At 43.5% G+C, this 22745-nt stretch overlaps 1 protein-coding gene across 2 annotated transcripts; it reads right to left on the bottom strand.

Annotated features, from left to right (window-relative positions):
- Positions 1 to 208: 208 nt before the first annotated feature.
- Positions 209 to 22504, bottom strand: dspb (desmoplakin b). Of its 2 annotated transcripts, none has more exons than XM_079157692.1 (24): positions 21995 to 22504; positions 20518 to 20605; positions 19421 to 19539; positions 19170 to 19320; positions 18411 to 18536; positions 18146 to 18205; positions 17879 to 18046; positions 17473 to 17577; positions 17278 to 17373; positions 16575 to 16700; positions 16106 to 16258; positions 15539 to 15693; positions 15312 to 15438; positions 14972 to 15158; positions 13737 to 14332; positions 13445 to 13623; positions 13015 to 13153; positions 12506 to 12699; positions 11770 to 11932; positions 11576 to 11659; positions 11389 to 11496; positions 11088 to 11186; positions 8006 to 9811; positions 209 to 7013 (listed from the first exon to the last, which is right to left on the bottom strand). In XM_079157692.1, exons 1-24 carry the CDS (start codon positions 22399 to 22401, stop codon positions 813 to 815), a joined length of 11637 nt encoding a protein of 3878 aa, XP_079013818.1. In that variant the 5' UTR covers positions 22402 to 22504; the 3' UTR covers positions 209 to 812. The 2 variants fall into 2 exon arrangements, with proteins under 2 accessions (XP_079013818.1, XP_079013819.1); XM_079157693.1 differs by having other exon boundaries at positions 9335 to 9811.
- Between the last annotated feature and the right edge of the window lie 241 nt (positions 22505 to 22745).

The following is a 22745-nucleotide window of genomic DNA, read 5'->3' as shown; positions in this document are numbered from 1 at the left end:
GTGTTAAGGCATGCCTATACAAGGCAAGAAAGGTAAATCATTTAACAGAAGAAAGCATTTTATAAATATATATATATATTTAAATTAGAACTATTAGTTCTGACTTGACCAAACTGAAACATTGTATGTGAAAACCTGCTGTATAATAAATGTATGCATGAAGTGTGCATGAAAACTGACCATGAATAAAAACAGTCATCAATCCATATGAGAAAAAGACTGAATCTTTTTTATTTTGATTGATTATTGAACTGTTACAAAACAGCTGATTCAGTACATGAAAAAATAGTACTTAAGCCAAAGTATATAATCAAACCCTGCATCCCTTCCCTCACAAAACAGGCATTTCAGATGAAAAATAACTATAAACATAAGACCATTTAGTTACCAATGCAAAGCTTAAAAAGAAATCGCATATAAGAAAGATTTGGAAAAAAATATTTGTATTATGTGTATGAAATCTAAGGCAACTTAAGGGAACCAACAATTATATCAATATCCACTTTATTTTCAATCAGAATATCATAAAATATCTCCCATTAATACCGTAGTCCATTTTCACAAAAATATCTTGGTGATATTTATTGTCAAAATCATTTGAACTATAGAATTATAAAAGCGTAGCATAGCAACACCAAAGCTAAAATTAAAAAAAAAGCCTTAAGAGCATTATCCTTGAAGTAGCTACATTATCTTTTAATTGTTCTCCTCATATTCAACACATCAGTTGTTTTCTCAACAATCACTATACGGTTAACAGATTCTGATTAATTTCAAAGAAAATAGTATGAATGTGCAGGATCTTTCTTGATTTATTTGATGAATGAGGAGGTGGTGAGGCTCATGCGACTCTGGTGAGAAGTTGATGAAGAGCCTAGGTCCACACTGCTCCTGCGGGAGCCTTGTCTTGAGCCACTCCTGGAGCCACTGGTGGATCCTGGGGCAGAGACATTGTAGGGACTGCTGATCCCTCTGGAAGAGACAGATGATGCCTGGAGCATTTTTAACCCATTGTTTTCCTCCACCAGACAATTATCAAGAGCCTCCTTGTAGGAGATCCTAAGTTTGCTCTTGGGGCAAGTTAGGTTCTTTGTGTGGTGTCCGATGTCTTTGAGGTTCTGGCCTGCTCTCGCATCCAGCCAACCCATTTTCACAACGTCTTCTATGGTTCTTCTACAGCCCATTTCTGGGTCATAAAGCCCCCCAGTTACAACCTGGAACTCCAGGAACCTTTGCCCAGCCTCATATGGCAGCCATCTCTCCTTAATGGCTTGAGCAGCAGACATCTTCTTCTTGGTTTTGACATCATCAAAGCCAAAGAAGGCTTTCTGGGCAGGCTTAAGCTTAGAGGCCATGTCGGCAGTTATTATGCCAAGGCGGGTGGCCTCTTGGATGCTGTGTCTATGGCCATTTGTGGGATCAATAATTCCCCCTGTGCAGGCCTGAGCCTCCAGCAGTCTCTGAGCAGTGATGGAATCCACCAGACCACGATTTAGAGCTTCAGTGATGGATATCTTCTCTATAGTGTCTGAGTCAAAGATGGCACCTACAGGTTCCTGGTCACCTACTGTTTCAACAGGAGAGGCCAGAGAGATAGATATGCCGGATATAGCCCTAAAGGAGTCTGGTGAGTCTTCAGCTACACTGCTGGTTGAGGCGCTTCGCTCTGTGACAGTTGTAGTTCTTGTTGTCGTCATCTTGGCAAGAGTAGGTGATAAGGGTCTTGACAGGACTGATGATGAGGAGGATGGAACTGAGGCTGATGAAGTTCTTAAAGTTGATGATGTCACTGAAGATGTACCAGGGGATGCTGATGTTCTTGAAGTTCTTGATGATGATGTCACTGAATTTGTACCTGCGGCTGCTGACGATCTTGAAGTTGATGATGAGGATACTGATGATGATCCAGATTTGGTCTTGTTGCTGATAATATCTGCAAATTGATTAAGGGTGATGGTACGCGATCGGTAATTATCTAGATCTGATTGATGAATTACTCCCTTTTCAAGCAGCTCGGTAATATCATACTGTTTTCCAGTCTTCCTGTCAATGATAAGAAATTGTGTGGAACCATCTGGAGCAGTGATAGTGATCTCTTCCCATTCACACTCCTGCTTGGAGAGCTCCAGGAAGGTTTCGTGGTCAATAAACCCCTTGTCATACGCTTCACGTACTGTCATCTTTGTATTAGTCTCTGGGTCTACAATTACCACTCTCCTCCTTTTCCGAGTGTTCTTCAGAGTCGACTCTCTCTTGTCCTCGATAGGCAAAAGTATGAGGCCAGATTTCTTATCTGTGATACAGCATTTCTTAAGCTCCAGATAAGTTAGGTTTTCCTCTGTGTTGGGATTAAAATAACCCTTAGTATCAGCATTCTGATCAGTCAGGATCTTGTTCATTTCCTTATCAAAGTAACCTCTCTTGTAGGCTACGTTCACGTCAATACGATGGCTATGTTCAGGATCAATTATACCACCGCTGGCAATCTGGGCCTCTAGTAGACGGATGCCATGACCTCTCTCCACCATACCTCTCTCTATGGCCTGAAAGAGGGAGATAACCTTGTCTGTACCAGGCAGTCTGTAGCCAGTCACAGCCATCTCTGCTGATATCAGTTTGTCTTTAAACTCTGCCCCAAACAGTCTTTTACTGTAGGCATCACTAACAGTCAGGTAATGGTTGTTGACAGGATCAACTATAAAACCTGAGGCAGCCTGGGCCTCCAGCAGTTCCAAAGTGGTCCCAGGTTGCAACAGTCCTTCTTTCATGGCCTGATAGAATGGCATCACCTTATCACTGGCCTCATCAAAAACCCCTGCTATGCAGGTGGAGCCTCTCAGGTAGGCGCGCAGGCGGTCTTCAATGTCATGGCTCGTCAATCTGCCCTCCCTCAATTGGTCCATATCTGATTGGTTTAAAAGGTTTGCATCCACTAGATCTATGACCGACACCTGGCCCCTGAGCCCCTGGACAGTTACTGGCTTTTTAGGTTCAGGGAGAAGCAAAAGACCTGTTTTTGGATCTGCTTTGCATTTTTTCTTCAGATATACATAGGTAGTTGCTTGTTGGGTGTCTGGGTCCAGATAACACTTAGGATACTGATTCAGGCCCTGATATAGGTCCTCATCTATGAGATCCCTATCCATAGCAATGTCTTTGGGTAGAAATATACTGAGGGCAGGGTCAAAAATACCCCCTACAGACTCTTGAGCCTGAAGTATACGTAGAGCTGTGTCCTTGTCAATTAATCCCTTCTTCATTGCCTGGCCTGCTGACAGGAGCTTGCCAGTATTTGGGTCTTTGTAACCTATAACAGCAGCTTCAGCAGCATACAACTTTGATTCATCCTCCTTATCCACGACTCCTTTGGCACGTGCTTCCTTTACAGTCAGCTTATGATTAGTTTTGGGGTCAAGGATGTTGCCAGTGGCTGCCTGAGCTTCCAGTAGCATGTCAGCACTGTCAGAAGACATCACTTTCTGTTTTTTGGCTTCTGTAAAAGACATTTTCCCTGAAGGTCCAGCTGCCACACCAGCAATTGATCCTGTCCCCTTTAGAAAAACCTTCATATCCACAGACACCTCTTTGACAGTTTTCTCTCCCTTCAATAGCTGGTTAAATGTTGGCTTTTCCAGGACTCCACAATCAAGCAATTGTTGTGCTGTGATGGTCTTACGGACACCATCAAAGAGCAGTTTGGAGGGGTCAAACCTTTCAGAGACTGGCAAAAGTTGAAGGCTTGCTTGAGGCTCTATTGTGCATCTTCCTTGCAAAGCCCCATAGGTGGCATCACGCTCAGTTTTTGGGTCAATATAACAAGCAGGGCCCTGGTTCAGAGCACGACAGTGGTCTTCATCCAAAAGGTTGCGCTTGATGGCTGTATCTTTTGGAAGAAACACGCTGAGATTGGGATCTACAATTCCTCCCACAGACTCCTGGGCCTGAAGCAGGCGTAGCCCAGTCTTCCTGTCAATTAATCCCTTCTTCATTGCCTCAAACACTGAGAGAAGCTTGGCTGAGCTAGGATCCTTGAAGCCCACAACAGCACCCTCTGCTGTCAATAATCTGTCTCGATTCCTAATGTCCACCAATCCTCTGGCACATGCCTCCTCTACTGTCAGCTTCTGATTAGTTTTAGGGTCAATGATGTAGCCTGTGGCAGCCTGGGCTTCTAGTAGCAAATATGCACTATCTTCAGGCAGGAGCAACAGTTTCTTGGCTTCTGAGAAAGACATTTTTCCTTCCTGTCCAGCTACCACCCCAGCAATGGCTCCGGTCCCCTTAAGATAGACTTTCTTTTCTATAGAAACTGCTGGAACGGTTTTCTCCCCTTTGACTAGTTGGTCAAATGTTAGCTTGTCAAGGACTCCACATTCAAACAACTGCAGTGCTGAGACTGGCTTGCGGATTCCGTCAAACATCAGTTTGGAAGGGTCTTTTCTCTCTGTGATTGGTAGAAGTATTAGGCCTGTCTGAGACTGTATTTTGCTTCTCTTCTTTAAAGTCCCATAGCTGGCACCACGCTCAGCGTCTGGGTCAATGTAACACTCAGGACTCTGGTTTAGAGCATGACAGAGGTCGTCATCCAAAAGGTTATGTTTGATAGCTGTATCTTTGGGGAGGAACACGCTGAGATTGGGATCTAGAATGCCTCCAGCAGACTCCTGGGCCTGCAGCAGGCGTAGCCCAGTCTTCCTGTCAATCAATCCCTTCTTCATTGCCTCAAACACTGAGAGAGGCTTAGATGTGCTAGGATCCCGGTATCCCACAGCAGCGGCTTCTGCTGCCAAGAGTCTATCTCGATCCCTATTGTCCACCACTCTTCTTGCACAAGCTTCCTCTACTGTCAGCTTCTGATTGGTTGTGGGGTCAATGATGTGTCCTGTGGCAGCCTGAGCGTCGAGTAGCAAATCTGCACTTTCTGGGGACATGAGCATCTGTTTCTTGGCCTCTGATAAAGACATTTTCCCTAAAGGTCCAGCTGCCACACCACCAATTGATCCTGTCCCCTTTAGAAATACCTTCTTATCCACAGACACCTCTGGGACAGTTTTATCTCCCTTCAATAGTTGGTTGAATGTTGGTTTGTCCAGGACCCCACAATCAAGCAACTGCTGTGCTGTTACTTGCTTACGAACACCATCAAAGATCAATTTGGAAGGGTGAAGCTTCTCAGTGATTGGTAAAAGAAGCAGACCTGTGTGAGGTTCTGTCTTGCATCTTTTTTTCAATGCTTCATAGCTGGCATCACGCTCAGTTTCTGGATCACGGTAACACTCAGGATTCTGTTTTAGAGCTTGACGGAGGTTTTCGTCCAAAAGGTTGCGCTTGATGGCTGTATCTTTGGGGAGGAACACACTGAGATTGGGATCTAGAATGCCCCCCACAGACTCCTGGGCCTGCAGCATGCGTAGCCCAGTCTTCCTGTCAATTAGTCCCTTTTTCATAGCCTCAGACACGGACAGAGGCTTGGCTGAGCTAGAATCCTTGTATCCCACAGCAGCAGCTTCAGCTGCCAATAATCTGTCTCTATCCCTAATGTCCACCACTCCTCTGGCACAGGCCTCCTCTACGGTTAGCTTCTGATTGTTACTGGGGTCAATTATGTGACCTGTGGCAGCCTGGGCTTCTAGTAGAAAATCGGCACTATCTTCAGGCAGGAGGAACTGTTTCTTGGCTTCTGACAAAGACATTTTGCCTAGACTCCCAGCTACAACCCCAGCAATAGGCCCAGTCCCCTTCAGATTAACGTATTTGTCAACAGACACTTCTGGGACATTTTTCTTCCCCTTTTCTAGATCTATAAATGTTGGCTTGTCCAGGACACCACAATCAAGCAGCTGCTTGGCTGTGACAGGTTTCCGAACACCATCAAAGACAAGTTTGGAGGCGTCTATCTTCTCAGGGACAGGAAGAAGCAGAAGGCCTGTGTGTAGCTCTACCTTACATCTCTTCTTCATTGAGGTATAGGTTGCACCATCCTCTTTTTCTGGGTCCAGATAGAGCTCAGGTCTCTGATTCAGAGCACTATATATGTCATCATTAATAAGGTTACGCTCAATGGCTGTGTCTTTGGGAAGGAACACACTGAGTACAGGATCTAGAATGCCCCCCACAGACTCCTGGGCTTGTAGCAGACGCAGTGTTGTGTTCTTGTCAATCAGTCCTTTCTTCATGGCCTGAAATACTGAAAGGGGTTTGCCTTTGCCAGGATCAAGATATCCTACAGCTGCAGCTTCTGCTGCTAGCAACCTCTCTCTGTCGTCTTCATCAACCACACCTTGATCACATGCCTCTTCAACTGTCAACTTCTGATTAGTTCTGGGGTTAATGATGTGCCCTGTGGCAGCCTGAGCATCCAGTAGCAGGTCAACGCTATCTGGAGGTAGCAGATTCTCTCTCTTTGCTTCTGTGAATGTCATTTTGCATATGGGTCCTTTAATATACCCTGGACCTTTCAGACCTTCAACTACCACCCCAGCTATTGGGCCTGTCCCTTTGAGACTGACTTTTTTGTCGATAGACACATCAGGGATAGTCTTCTGCCCCTTCACAAGCTGGCTGAATGTTGGTTTGTCCAAAACACCACATTCAAGCAACTGGTTTGCTGTGACTGGCTTACGGACTCCGTCAAAAACCAGAGTGGAGGCATCCAAGGTCGGGGGCTCCCTAGCTCTCATCAGCTCCGTTTCCATTGTTTTTCTGACAACAGCTACCTCTTGCACTTCTTTCTGCATGGCTGACAGCCTACTTTTATAAGTCTCATCAAGCTCCCTGAGTTCCCTCATCAGCTTTTCTATCTCACTTTTCAAAGAGTTATTTTCCTTCTTGAGACGTTCCTTGTCCGTGTCATATTCCCTCATCAGGCCCTGCTTACTTTCATACTGATCCTTCCAGTAGGCTAAATCTCTCTTAACCTTCTCGTTCTCCTCCTGCTTATTGTGAAGCTCAGAGTTTTGGGACAATTTAATGCGACTGAGTTCGTCTTCCATCCTTTGGTAGCGATCTTTGTCCTATGCAGAAAAAAAGAAGGAAAAAAGCAGAGAAACAAAATGTTAGTCAACTCAGAAATACATTGATACATTTACTGTGTATCACAAGAACCATACACTTGTTTTCTGCAATTTACATCACAGTATACAAGCATACAATCAAGGACAGGTTTGGATCTAAATAAAAATTAAATCAGAAATGATCGTGCTACTATAAAAATGAACTGCACCAACATTTGTACTGGTGCTAGTAAATCTTAATGGTAAACTTAAATGCTATCAAGGAGGACAGCACACATACTTGCTCTATATATTTTTTCTATAAACAGAACAGTGAAAGGGGTTACAACCGTTTGGCTTTGAATGTGTTTTGTTTTTGCTGTAGCGCCTGTCTTGTCCTGCATCTGTATTCATTTTAAATGTGGCAAAATAGACTTAAAAAAAGTCACAGTGTTAAATGCATAACAATTTAACCAACATCTGTTTGATTATAAAAATAGTCAAAACATATTAAGAGCAAGTCTGTGTGCCTTCTAACAAAATACAAACAAAAATATAGCATGCACACTAATTACCTTCAGAAAAACATGAAAACAAGATAATGTCTTGCAAGACTGGGAAGTTAAAATATCTAAGTAATGGCATTAAGATAGTCAATAATTAAAGACAATTATCCAGTAGGAAAAAACCCAATATTTAAAAATCAATAGATTTTGTTTGTGAAATCAACCTTCCCAATCCTAAAGCAGATCCACTATCGGTCGGCAGGCAGAAAGGCACATATTATATTTGCATGCAAGTGATTGACATGCAAGTTTATTCAAACACATACAGCAATATGTGTTCAAATCAGAGTTACCAAGTGGGAGGCATCTATAGGGGATCTAGAGGTGTTCCAGCATGCAGGCAAAAGTTTGGCTAAAGACACTAATAGCTACTTGATTGATCCAAATTAGGACTCTGATTTGGAAAGAAGAGAGTAGTCCAGTACTTAGTGCCAAACTTCCATGTACCTCAGTGGCCTGCTTTTGTATTTTCTCAGTCTCCAGCTTGAGTTTCTCCCTCTCCGATGAGAGCTCTGAGACCAGGTTGCGGTAATCTACATTGCTCCTCTCACTGGCTTGCAGCTGCAGCTCCAGACCAGAAATCTGGGAGGAGAGCTCATCGTCACTTCCCTCTTTGGATCTCAAGAGTTCCTCTTTATCATATTGTGTTGCCCTTAGTTTCTCATCCAGCCTCAGCCTCTCTTTGGTCTGGGTTTCTGTCATCTCCTTTAGCCTTTGAAGCTCAATAGAGTTCTCGTTCAGTGCTTTACTCTTCTCCTCTATAGTTCTGTAAAGGCCCTCATTTCTTAGGTTTGCCTCTTTGCCTTTGGCCTGCTCCTGGAGAAGTTGTTGCTGCAGGGCCTTCAGCTCGGCGTTTAGCTGGGTTATGCGCTCTGCAGAGGTCTTGTTTTGTCTCGAGCTTCTTTCCATCTCTTCCTGCAACCTAAGACGCTCTTTCTCCCCTCTCTTTTCTGACGTGCTGGCATGTTCTTGGCTCAGGCGTAGAGTGTTAATGGTGTTAATGTAGTCTGTCATGGTCATGGTGTTGTTTTCCAGCTCTGTTTCTACCTGCCTTCTACTGGATACTTCCTCTTGGTTAGCCTTTCTCAGATTCTCCACTTGGCTTTCAAGCCCATCTCTCACAGCCTGAAGGTCCTTCATTCGTCCCTGTAACCTGCTCATGTTCTCTTCTACTCTGCTTCGCTCCCTGCTCTCCCTCTCCAGTTCCAAACGCATCTCCTGAAGCTCCTCCTCGCACTCCCCCAGCTGAGTAGCAGCCATTGATGAACTGGTTAGCTTCACCTGCAGCTGGGCCAAAGTCTGTTCAAGCACACTTTGCCCTTCCTCTATAGTTCTCCTCCTGCGGGTCTCCTCCTCCAGACTATGTGTAATGTAGGCCAGCTCCTCAATCTTGTCCTGCAGACTTTTCATGACTTGAGCCAGCTCCTCTGTATATTGGCTGCTTTCCTCGTCTATCTGCCTCAACAGCATCTCCACTTGACTTTCCAGTTCTTTCCTCCTGCGCCCTTCCTCTGTGATGACAGCACGTTGACTGTGAGCTTCTTCCTCTGCCCTCATCCTATGTTCTTCAGCCAGGCTCATAGACATCCTGAGCCTCCTGAGCTCCTCCTCCAGATTCCTGCTCTCTGCCTCCATCCTGTCCTTCTGCAGCTGGATATCAGCTGTATTGTCCTCCCTCTGGGCTGCCAGCCTCTGGATATCTGTGCGGCTGACGTGGATCTGGGACTCATAGCTGAGCTTTAAGTTATTGATCTCCTCACTGAATTGGCTCCTTACCTTTGACATCTCCTGTTGTAGATCCTTGATCCTCGCTGCCTCCTCAGCCAACTGCCGCTTCAGCTTTTCAATCTCGTGGTCCTTATCTGCAACACTCTTTTCCACCTCCGTCTTGGACCAGCTGACCGTCTCCAGCTCCTTCTGCCTCTTCCTCAGCACCGACTCGTACTCCTCCTGTTGCATGGTGTAGCGTTCCTCTGCCAGCTTCGTCTTCCTCTTTTCTTCTTCAAGCATGTATTTGACACGTGCCACCTCATCATTGAGGTCTGCCAGACTGTCATTGGTGGCACTGCACTGCAGTGCAGCGGTTTGCTTCACCTCCTCCATTGACAGCAGCTTGTTCTGTGAGCTGGACAACTCCAGCTGGTAACGGGAAACAGCATCTTCCAGAGATTTGTTCTTAGCGTTGTGGTCTTGCATGTTGTCCCTCAACTGCCGAAGTTCTTCTTCTAACAGGTCAATCCTGGTGTTACGAATCTGAAAGCAAGATGAAGCAAAGGTAATTGCAGAGGTAGTTTTAGGAACTTTAATCAAGTACATTTTAATGTACTTATTATAAAAATACTTCCCCACAGTGTACTTGGATGATTGATTCAAATGGGTTTAACTGATTCATAAAAACACTCAACATCCAAAGAATATCCAAAGCTTCTTTAGGCTTGCATTATTGGTATTTTGGCCACTTAGGGTCAGTGCAACAAGCTGTAAACACAACACTGACATGGCATCACTAGGGCTGATATGGTGTTACAAAGCATTTGCCAATTAACACATCGACCAGTCATGGAGCAACGATACATTTAGCTTGAGGCAAGTCCAATATATCTATTTCTTTAGTTTCTAAATGCGCCAAAGTTTTCACCAGCTTGTCTCTAACTTTGTCCGTCTTCCATTTGGTACAGGGCAGGTAGTGTACAGTGGGTTTATCAGAGCTGCTTTGCTGAAACAGGTGCCTACTGCAGCTGGAAACAGGAATGATGCGAGTGGTGACAATGAACTAAAACAGTAAGGTTGTAGGTTGTGAAACCAAATCAATTAAAAATAAAGATACTGAAGTGTGTAAAAACGTGGAAATTCCAACACTAAAAGGGGTTATTTTAAAAAGGAACAGTGTGTTTCATTTAGGGGGATCTATTGGCAAAAATAGGATATGACATTAATAATTATGTTTTCGTTAGTGTAAAATCACCTGAAAATAAGAATTGTTTTTGTTACCTTAGAATGAGACGTTTAGTTATATATACAGAGCGGTTCCTTTTATCGGAGCCGGCCTCCATGTTTCTAGAGTAGCCCAGAATGTACAAGCTGAACACTGGCTATAAATCGGGCCTTTCACGTTTCTTGTGTTTTCATAGTTCTCCTACACGCTTGGCACACGGGATAAGTTTTGGATAGTTGCCATCTGCAACCTCACCGCTAGATGCCACCAAATCCTACACACTACACCTTCAAGACAACTGTTTGTAACTCAATAAAACTTAACTTAAAACTAACGAAATGTAATTTAGGTTAATTGAACTTAACCACTGGAAAGATTTATATTAATTGACATAATTATCATGTAAATATGAGAAATGTTGCCAAATTGCTAGTTTTTCCATGGTCCCTGGGTCAGATGATGCAAATGATGAGCAAAACACAAACACATTTAAAAAAATGCAGAAAGCAAATAAAGACACAGGACCAACAAAAATGTGAAAGAACACAAAGCATGCACAAATATTCAAAGAATTACAAAATACAACATCAGTACCTTGAGCTCCTCCATGTTTTTGAGCAGCTCTCCCAGGAATTTGTAGTAGTCACCAGAATGGGTGAGCAACTCCATGTAACGGGTTTGTAGTTGTGTAGCCTGAGACAAAGACAAGGCAAAGATAAAAGATAAATTAAGATAACGCGTCAATTGATTCATTGATTCATAGAAATGTAATTGATCCTTTACCTTAACATACAAGCATAAACGGGAAAACATTTTCAAATACTTGTGGGTCACCATATGTTAAAAGTAGCTTCAGTGTTTTAATGAGACAACTGTTCCAATTTGGTTTTATTACTTCCAGATTAAGATCCATCGACGGTGACTTCAACATTGTCCTTTTGATCGGGATGTTGAGCAAAGTCTCTAAACCAGAGGTGTAAGAGGCCAGGTCTGTTTCATAGTCCTGTAAAACAGACATAGTCATGAAATTAATTATTTGAATGAGTTTGAAGGCAGTATATACTGTATGTAGGCCTCATTACCTTGATAGAATTCACACAGGCCTCATTGTCCTTCAGCACTCTGTCTACTGTCTCCCTCTTCACTTTGATTTCTGAGTTCAGGGCCTGGAGAAGACAATAATATAAAGATGTCGGATGACTTAAAAACACATGGACATAGGCCCTCAACGCCATAAGCAAATGAATCGATAGAAATGAAGGGCTGAGCAGGAAACCTTCTGGTTGTTAATATGATCTATCAGTCCTGGGACGCTCTCTATCTTGGTGGCCTGCAGGGCATCTTGTTTTTTCTTTGTGGCATCAATCCATTCAGTAAGTGAGGCGCTGGTTTGCTTGTAGCGCTGCAGTTGAGGCTGATACAACTCCAAATCCTGGACTCTGAGCAAGAAAGAGAACAAATTCATAATAAAGCGACATATCGTCAGCGTGTTTTACAGTAGAAACTATTGATTAACGTGAGACACAGGGAGAAAGACAGAGAGTTGCAAAAAATCACAATAGATAAATCTTTTCATTTTTTTAATGAATCAATGAATTGTTGAAAATGCCCATCACAAGTTCCCAGTGCACAAAATGCAACCTTATCATTTTTTACTCAAGCAGCAGTCCTTTTTCCTCTTACATTAACAACATACATTCAACCCATGCATGAGCATTCAAGAGCCTTGTAGGACTCACACATCTGTGTTAAATTGGCAAGCACCAATCCCCTGTGAAGCATGCCACTTTCACAATCTGTGTGTAAAACGGGCCGCAGATTCATACATGTAGCCTGACGGTAAATAGGTTTGGCAGTGATCAACTGGCTGACCATAGAGTCAGTATCTTGTTTAAACGGCTTGACAAAGAGATATTGCAGGTGCTCAGGTTTGGTGTAATAGTCAATTGTTAAGTTAGGTTTAACACGGGTCCCTTGTGTAAAATAGATATCTGAAAGAGAGGCAGACATACCTTGTGTCAATCTGCCCGTGGATTCGTCTCCAGCGGTCTGACAGCATGGTCACCTGGTCAGTGTATTTGCATAGCATCATGTCACATCTGTGGAAGGGCCCGCCCACCTGGCTGTTCCAGTGGCTGGCCTTGGCCAACTCCGCCTCCATGGAGGCCAGAACATCCTTCTTCTGATCGAGCTCTGCTTTAATATTCTAAACATCAAACAAAACACGGGAAACACCAGTCAAATGTGACATCCCTGACAAGTTATCAATATGTCTTTAAAGAATTGTGGCATACACATTGGGACTCTTAAGCTTTTTTCACATCAGTTTTCCTAATTTAAACTGATGGGTGACCACTCAGCCAAGCACTAATATGCAGTGGTTGCCTGTCCAAGCAATGATTATTTGTTACTTGTACAATACATGTAAAAAGTTAACTGAAACGCAGCAATATCTTCCAATATTAAATATAAGCAATATAAAAAAATATTCTGTGAAAATATAATATGTCCTATAAAATACCTTCAGGGCCAACATGTAATCCTCCACTTCACTCTGTGACAGAGAGGTGGTCTCTTTCTCTGTCAGTCTTGCCTCATGAACTTTCACTATGTCTTCAGCTCGTGCCACACTCTCCAGCATGTCCCTTAGAGCCTGCAGCCTGATAGAGAGGAAGAAATGATGTTAGAAGACATTTATTGATAATGTGTGAGATCGATGAGTGTTTTTCTTTACTTTTGTTGGCTTAGTAATGTGTGAGAAAAGCGATGGTACTTTTAACACTCTAGGACATCTGCTGGAGAAAACAGTTTAGATCTGTGATCTTCTTAGTTGAGATCTTGTGTATATAAAATGTAATCTCAGGTTGTTCTTGCTAATGAGTTCTTGATCTCAATAAGACTTCTGGAATAATCAAAGCTAAAAAAACAACAGTTTGTTTGCGTAGGCTTACCGCTGCAGGTAAGCTGACGAGCTGCTCTCCAGACTGCCCAGTCTTTGGTCAATAACTCCAATCTCACTGCGGAGGAACTGGGCTTTATCGGAATCATTCATGGACTCCAGCTCCATCAAGATACGCTCCTTCAGACGCAAGTACTCCGCATGCATCGATTGGACATCACGCTGCACCGTCTGCAGGGAAACGCACAAGTAAAGTTATTGCAATGAATGCGTAATTAGAATAAGATTTGTTTTCAATACTGCATGCGTGTCTTTTTTTTGTATTTATGAGTGTTCGTGTCTACCTCTAACTGAGAGACCTTGAGGCCACAGTCGTGCATCCCGTCGTCTCCGAAGCAGATGTGAACGTGCTGACTCAGTGTGTCCTCGGCGCCCTCCAGCCTGAGTCTGAGCGCATGCAGCTCAGATAAGCTGCGGGAGGAGGAGGACGAAGAGGAGGAGTGGGAGGCAGGAGGGGCAGAATTAGAGACCGCCTTCACCTTCACCTTCACCACCTTGGGCTCAATTTTTCTCTTTTTTATTTCCGCTTTTCGTCTTTCTTCTTGGAGCCTCATGGCATCGTCTTCGAGCCTCCTGGCCTCCTCTTCGCGCCTCCTGGTCTCCTCTTCGCTCCTCCTGGCCTGCTCTTTGAGCCTCCTGGCCTCCTCTTTGACCCTCCTGGCCTCCTCTTTGACCCTCCTGGCCTCCTCTTCGCGCCTCATGGCCTCCTCTTCGCGCCTCCTGGTCTCCACTTCGAGCCTCATGGCCTCCTCTTCGCGCCTCCTGGTCTCCACTTCGAACCTCCTGGCCTCCTCTTCGCGCATCGTGAACTCAGCTGCTTGCTGTTCGGCTGCTCGTTGCTCGGCTGCTTGCTGTACTTCTATGTGTCCCTGCTGTGCAACTGTGAGTAGACACAAGACATGTTTTATTCGTAATAGTTGGAGGAAAAGATGATTCTATGGTCATACAAGTGGAATCTTGTGTAAACACAACATGCTTTGCAGTCTCGCACACAATAGTTTTTTATGTCAAAACAACTTGGTTTTATTAGAGGACTTTATATTGAGTCCAGGACGTGGTGTGGGTTTTCTAATCGAAATCTTAAAAAACGTCTTTATCCCACAGATAGGGGGATTTTTAAAGGGCTTCTTAAGAATGAGCAATTTAAATTTTTTTTACATTTTTGATTTTCTCCTCAAATATTTGATACAGGTGCAGACATTCAAGTTTCTAAACAATAGTCAATACCAATATAGATGTATAAATTAGGCAACATTGGTGGTAAAGGTGATTAACAAAATAATTGAATTTCTGTATTATCAATGCACTTACGGCAACATTTCTGTTTCACTGATCAAGTAATAAAAACATGCACACTAAATTATAATTCTAGTCACCAAAAAAAAAAATCTTGTCTTTTTACTGATTTGATTTATATTCAATGACTCATCTTTTAATTACAACAATAAAATGACACATCGTCACCTGCAAATCAAAGTATAAATTGGGGTGTGAGGTTTATATTTTTGGTAATACTGACTGTAAGTAGGCAGCTGCACCACCGTCTGATCATAGTGGGTCTGAGCTCCGGTGAACTGTTTCTCAATGCTTCTCTTGTCCTCATCACCAAACATCTGGGAGCCGTAGCTGCTCCGTTTGAACTCCTCGTAGCGAGTCTCCAGACTCTTGATAAGTTGACGGTATTCCTCAGGACGCATGCGGGACAGCTGAACACACACACACACACACAAACATTAAGTTTGACTTACGTCTAACCAACATCAGAAACCAAAAGGTAAGTAAAAGGACTCCATTTAAAACATTCCCATGATAATACTTGTATGCATAGGCTGACCTCAGAGAGCTTACTCATCACTTACCATGGACACGGTGAGGGAGTTGACTTTATTGATATCCAAGAGGCAGTACTGCCAGGCGAGGAGACTCTTAACATTGATGTACAGCTGATTCCAGATTGACAGGATGGCCTCATAGTACTGCTCGTTCCTTTGGAAAACACAGAGACAACATTTCAAACTTAACCTCAAAACAACAAGCTTTTTTTGTATCTTCGTCTCAGCCACAACAAACCCTTTTCGCATCTTACTTGTTGGCCAGACTGACACTGAGTGGGTTGGGAGGTGGTACGATCAGGCACACAGAGGGCACCAACATATCAAGTCCTCCGGGGCCCGTAACGTCCCACTTGCTGCGTTGACTGTTGTCCTTTAGGATGGCCTCATTACCCTTACAGATCACCTTCTGTGGAGTCCAATAAAAACAAATGTCACCACCAAATAAATAAACAAACAGAATCAAATCTGGCTCCACAAGAAAAGTTGCGTATGCAAATAGGTGTGTGCCAGGACGAGGACACCATTGGCAAGCGGTTCCAGCAGGTGATTGGCACGTATTGATGATGACTCCCTACATAAAGAGTGAAGATGGCATCTGCTTTGGTTTGTTTAGTCTGACTAGGATCTCAGTATGTTAATCCAAATCAGTAAATATACTAAAATATTTTGTTCTCTGTGATCCATATCCATGGCTGATTTGGGAAATGGGAAAGATGGGGTTTATTCATGTTGTGTCTTGGTCACCCCTAGACCGGGCATAACGATATGAATTTATTACCAACGGTGTGTGTATGTGACGTGATCCTTAGAAAACTGACCTGGTCTTGTTTGAAGTCACACAGGGCTTTGACAATGACGGGGCTGCTGCTCTTCTCCTCAGGGTTTCTGGGTTTCAGTCTCACAATGCTCTTGGACTTGTTGACCAGATGTTGAACCTGCATCTTGTTTTCCAGAATCTTCTCCTTCTTCCTCTGGAGATAATAATACAAATCAAGATTCAAACCCAAGAATATTATTGATAATAATAATGCGGATCAATAAAAATAATTACAAACTGTAGCTTATTCAAACTGAAGACAATGATAAAACGAAAAGAATCAAACTAAATATATAATGACAGAAGGTTGAAACGTGAACAGACATAATTAGAAAAGGTTAGAAGGTGAACACATCTGCAACAGGACAAAACAGCTTACTGCAGTGAAAAGTAATGTGAGTGGTGAGTTTTGACCATCTACAGACATTCTGAGATTATAGGAGAAATAATTAGAAAAGAAGCTGTTGTACCTCCAGTGCTCTGACGAGCTCCACTAGGTCCTCCAGTGAAGTGTTCTTGTCACAGGTGAACATCCTACGGACCGACTCGTGTTCCTTCTGCAGACCGCTGTACGTCTCATTGGCCTCTTTGAAGAACTGAGATACATAGAAGACATCATCAGGAATGCATTATGTGGTTTCTGCAGTGTTATTTTGACATTAAGTCCGTTAAAATAGAAAAAACGAGACCATCATATGCTAAAATCATTGATGACACGAGAGGAGAGGTGTCGGGATCCAAATGATGACAGTGACTGATTAATGACATCATACTTCCCCTTTGCATCAATAAAAACCACAATGTTTGAAAATGATAATGTGAGAGTTAGGGCTGGATCTGTGGGACGAAACATCCATCGCTGTCTACCAAAGTGTCTTTTTTAATACCATGGAAAAGAATGTGAGTGTTTTTACACGCTCCAGTGTGTTGACAAGCTAGTCGCTAACTTTGTCTGTCTGCCATTTGGTGCTGGGCAGGTAGTTTATCAGAGCTTGTTTGCTGAAAACGACAGTAACGAGAGTGAACCAAAACAGTGAAGTCGCTGGCAGTAAAATAAAACTGTGACATCACTATGAGTAACACCCTTTACTTCACACATAGTCATTTAATCAATTGTAAATATATAAATATGTCTTAAGAGTGGCTTTAAGCTGTATGTTCTTTTCATGTAACCTGGTTGTAAGCTGCGTTCTCCTTCAGATGAACATCAATGCACTTGGTGATTTGAAGAAGCCAACTCCACTGCGTCTGCAGAGTGTCCCTGTAGGCCTGAAAAACACAGACAAAGAAAATAGAAACATTGAAGATGAAGCTCCCGCTTATAAATGCATGTAAATACTGTCTGATGATGGAGGGATCGGTCCACACCTCGATCTTGTCTGAAGCCGGATGGTTGTTCTTCAGGAGGTTATCCACTTTGGTTTTCAACTTATTCAGGTCCTTCTCTTTGTCCTCCAGGGCACTCATCAGTTTCTGTTACACAAGAGGAGGTTTAGTAATCACAGGGGACGCAGAAAACACCAGGATGCAGTTGGAGGAACACTCTGTGGCTTCGCTCTAAGTGGATGACTGACTGCAGCTACCAAAAATCGAATGTATCACAGCTGATTGTATTTCAGACCCACAGGATTGCCAAGAATGTTAAGCAACTAGAAAGAAGCTCTTAAAAAAACTTGGAATTAATCAAGGATTTCTGGAGCGTCAAGGCATCCAAATGAACCCAATCCTCCCATTTTTCCAATTGGACGTTTGATCCTTTAATTGCTTGACTTACTGAGTAGCTCTCCTGCTTGCGGGGGATGTACTGGTCGACATTCTTGTCTCCCCAGTCAAACATCAGCTCCTCCTCCTCCTTCTCGTTCACCCACATGATCTCTTTGGACATATCCTGGATGATCCGCTTGAGCTCTTGCAGCTGCTCGGTCCGTCCAATTGACATTTGCTAGCAAGGGAGAAGAGAGTATGTTTCAATACAACAATTCACCTGAAAATACGCAACACAAGTGGTGATTAGCTAACATAGTATTGTTTTTGCTTTCACCTGCAGACTCTCCCATTCCTGATCCAGAGCGTGAGAATTGCCCTTGTCTCCTTTCTTATTCTGTGGGAAGAGAATCAACCTCAGTTAGTGAAACACACTCTCAAGAAGTTATCTAAAAATACAGTAGCCTGTGGAGCTTGAAACATGGGAGCGTTTACCAGGCAAATAAGTTTATAAGTCAAATGAATTGACTTCTGTTGCAACCATAATAAATGTGGCATTGTTTCATCCCAGCGGCAATGATAAACGTGCAGACTGAACCCACCAGGTCGTCTCTGGCTCGGTCCACCTCGGTGCTCCTCTGGATGGAGCTGTGAAAGTTCTGGTGGCTTTTGAGCTGCTGATCGATGGCGGCAACATCTTCTCCCCAGGAAGCGGTTTCGATCAGACGCTGAAACGCAAAACATGCTATTTGACCAGCAGAAACTAACTTGTGCAGCTAAAGACGCTTACTCTATGTTAATTTTGCGGCAGACTGCAAAACCATCTGAAAACCTTTTTTTGCAGCCCAGATAGGGAGTTTAAAGTGTCTTTCAAACGTTACCCTGATATGCACTTAATCTCACCAGCAGGTGGTGGCAGAGAAACACGTTTGATTTTTGTTTTCTTTTTGTGAATTCATGAGCCTCTTCACCAAAAACATCTCAGGAATCTACCAGAATAAAATTGGTCTGAGAGTTGATGACAAGACAAAGCCTTCTTTGATTGTCTATTTCCCTGCAGTACATCCCAAACACTTGGGAATGACCTCTTGTGTGTCCTTGTTTTTCTTTCAATTCCTCATAAATGAATGGGAAACATAATTGCCACGAGCTTTACCATCTCAATCCAGTGTCTCTGACAACTCATAGCGGAAAACAGCTTTCGTGTCTAAACTCTTGTGTGCACTGTCAGTCAGTTTCGACACTGATTAGTTCTTGAATTTAGAACTTCATGCAAAATATTTCTTGTCAGCAGTAATTCTACACTGACTGTCTGGGTTAGGCATGCAGTTGTGTGTGTGTGTGTGTGTGTGTGTGCGCACCTTTTGCTGTGAAATCCAGGCCATAGCGTCTTGGAAGCTCCTTGCAGGCTCCTCCCAGCCTCCGGAGCTCCCTCTGGTGCTCCTCCTCCTTTGCATGGAGCCTGTCATGGCCATGTGGACCCCCTTCAGCTGGTCGTTATACGTCTCCACACTACGGATCAGGATAGGAGAAAGACTTGTATGTAAATCATTTCAGATACAGATAAACAGAAATCAGAAGAAGAAGAGAGAAAGGGATAAGTCTTCCTTACGTCCTGACTACGTTTTCATTGGACAGTCCCATTTTGCTCATGTCCCTCGCGCAGTTCTTCAGCTGGTCAATGGTCTCTTTGGCCAGTAACATTTGGCGCTCTGCATCACTGGCACTGCCCTGCAAGGCATGAGCAAAGCATTCATGGTGGTGTACAAAATCACTGTGCAGAAAGACAAATGCAAAATATGCATCCACTCCTACATCTACGTTGAAATGTGCAAAATGTTGAATTTTTCTATTTTTAAACTGATAAAGGACCAAAAAATGTTCGTCACTTTTATACAATTTATTCAGTGTCTACCAACCGAAAGTATCCGACAGTGTGTTCCTTCTTATTTATTTTCCTGTTACTGGTCATTAAAAACTTTATGTTGGGTAAAAACTTTGTTGATGTTCTTTTTTGGATATGACATCGTCTTTGCTTCCTTTAACAAACAAACATTTTCGCTTTACACTGACTTTGTCGACATGACGAAAAATGTCAAATTCATGGAGAAAAACTCCATGAGACAACTGACCTCCTTGAAAATGGATAATTTCATGACTTTTGAAAGGAAGTAATTAGAGGAAATATTCACTACAGTATTTGACACATTTCATTCAACTAAGAGCCAGCGATGTTAGCTCGTATATCACACAACCACTTCATTAAAGCATGCAACGATGGGTTTTGCACTTCGAGTGAACTTAGCAGAAAAGCACACAAAAATGCACAAAAACTTGCTCAGCAAGGAGCGAAGGAGGAGTATGCATGTGAGTGTGTGTGTGTGTGTGTGTGTCTGCTGTAAATGTAAAGCGGTGTGAAGTAGATTCACTGGCAGTTGAAATATGTCTCAAAGGGGTTTGGCTCTAAAAACTGAGCCCGCAGAGAAACAAACAAAATTCTTCTGTTATGTGTCTGTGAGTGTGACAGTAAAGGCTCACTCATTTCAGTTACGACCAAATATCATTGCTGTCAATCTTTCTGCATCAAGTGAAGCTGCAACACAATCCTTGTTCTTATGAAATAAAGACTAGATGAATGAGACAGGCTTGTATTTACTGTACTGAAGGAAAAGAGGCATTAGTAGCGTTACAAAACAACGCATGACTCACAGACTGAAGGGCGTATTCGGCTGACTTTAGGTGCTCCTGGCACTGGGCCTGCAGGATCATGGCGTGCTGGTGGATGGAACTTGAGCCACTGCAGGGAGCAGCGAAGTAAACTCATGACCACAAAGCTAATTACTATAATAAAGGCATATCCACAACAATATCACAGTTTAGACCTTTGCTTCGCTGCTTGTCTACTATGTAAGCTGTTGTAAGCAGTTTTCTCCAAAGAGTGAAATTGTCTTGTAAACCAATACGGCTGGGATTAGTTCATGCATGACACAGTAATAGAAGCTTCGTTATCATCGTCATATGCAGTAGTTACACAGAAAACAGTGAGGCTTAAGTTGGTGTCTCTCACAACATAAGCGTGACATAAACAACAATGTAATAAGGATCTTTCATCAAAAAGGTCACCCTTTCTAAATAAAGTTAGATATATCTCTGGCATTTCTGTACCACAACTTCTTGTTACTTATCAGCCAATATTTGTACCAATAACAATATACAATGCAGCAAAACTTCCCTTAAACTAACGCACACTTCCACAAAACAAAATAATGCTGGATGCAAAAACGGCAATGAACAAAGATCAAAACATCCGCACACGTATTTCCTCTGCACCAAATGTATTTTGTGAGCTTTTGGTAGTAGCTCAAATCGGCTGATATATCGGCCCAGTCGGCATATTGGTCTAGTTCTAGTCGTTGCTGAATAACACTACTTTTCTATTCAGAAGGCCTACACAAATACCTGGGAACAAATCCATGACATGAAATTAGTAAGAAATGATTGAACCCAGGAACTAATCAACATCTTGTCTGCCAGATATACCCTCTCTGGCCTTTTCTAAAGTACCACAGTGGCATATTTCCCCTGTGGGTGGCAGTGCGGAAGGTCTGAAACTGACACAAGCTGTTGCAGTGGAGGGAACTAAGCAGTTCAGTGTGAGCTATAAATCAAACTCAGGGAGGAAAGCTGCTCTACAGCGAAGAAGCTGATTCTAAAATATCTGCAAAACAGCAGCTTACGTCATCATTAGACATGTATTCTAGTGCAGCATGGTTTTGTTATGACTGTGTAGGCTATCAATGTAATAAATAGGTCAGGTGGTAGCTCCTTGAACAAACAAACTATGAATGCACACCAGCCAAATTCTTCGAGAAAATAACTCTTAATAACAAACTGCTGCAAATATTATGATGCATTTGTTTGGTAAACGTGTTTGAGCTGCAATTGCCTGGGCTTTTTTTTTATTTTAGCTGAAGGACTGTTATGTCTACACACGTTGTTCAGGGCCGAAATAAATACGGGGATAAAACAGGCCGTCATGATTAATATTTTATAGCAAACAGCAGCTCTCCAGGCTGGCATGCATCCTCCCTGCAGAGAGGGACCCTAGTTTACAGAAACAGGCAACAGGTGGCTGCGAGGAGAGCGCAGATAGAGTTGTAAAGTTAACAAGAAAATTAAGCCATACCTCATTCCGCCTCCCATGCCGCTCGTCATCCCGCTTGACATCCCGCCTGACATTCCGCTCATCATTCCGCCTGACATTCCGCTAGCCATTCCGCCTCCCATGCCGCTCGCCATTCCGCCTTGCATTCCGCTCATCATTACGCCTCCCATGCCGCTCGCCATTCCGCCTCCCGCACCGCTCATCCTTCCGCCTCCCATGCCGCCTCCCATGCCGCCTCCCATGCCGCCTCCAGAGGACTTTGAAAAGCTGTAGGTGTTGTATCCGTCCAAGTAGGGATCGTATCCATTACCGCCTCCGTGCACGACCTCGCTTCGTGAGTAATAGGTGGTCCCCCCTCCGGTCAAGTCGCCTTTGGACCCGCCCTTGCGGCCACCGTTGAGGCCCTTTAGGGACCCGTAGTAACTCATTCTGACACTGACACGGAAACGGCAGCCAAAGCGACTCTGCGGAATCTACCGTGGGGAACTCAGCAGGCAGGTAGTCTCTCTGTCCACCTGTCAGCCTCGGACCCCTCGGTCAGACTGTGACTGCGGAGCAGGGGAGGGTAGTTTTTGGAGGCTGGTGGCCACACCTCTTTTTTATTCCCCAACCTGCTGAGCCCAAAAAACTTCTCCCCGTGCCACTCCCCTTCAAACTCTGCTGGAGGCAGAGAGCGTGTTTGTGCTGTTCTATCTTTGTGGGGACCAATTTGACTTTCAAAGTGAGGCCATCTTTGAAAGGTTGGGATCATTTTTTTAAATTCAGGAGGCAG

The sequence above is a fragment of the Pholis gunnellus genome, assembly GCF_910591455.1.
Source record: "Pholis gunnellus genome assembly, chromosome: 4".
Classification (NCBI taxonomy): Eukaryota; Metazoa; Chordata; class Actinopteri; order Perciformes; family Pholidae; genus Pholis; species Pholis gunnellus.
The sequence above is the reverse complement of the archived record's forward strand: the minus strand, read 5'-3'. Positions and strand labels throughout refer to the sequence as shown.

Excerpts from the sequence above, each read along its gene's own strand:
- dspb (XM_079157692.1), bottom strand. The coding sequence starts at position 22,401 with ATGAGTTACTACGGGTCCCTAAAGGGCCTCAACGGTGGCCGCAAGGGC. Across the intron at positions 17,578-17,878 it reads GCAAGCAGGAGAGCTACTCA|AAACTGATGAGTGCCCTGGA; the intron begins GTAAGTCAAGCA and ends CTTGTGTAACAG. Across the intron at positions 12,700-13,014 it reads ATTACATGTTGGCCCTGAAG|AATATTAAAGCAGAGCTCGA; the intron begins GTATTTTATAGG and ends TTTGATGTTTAG.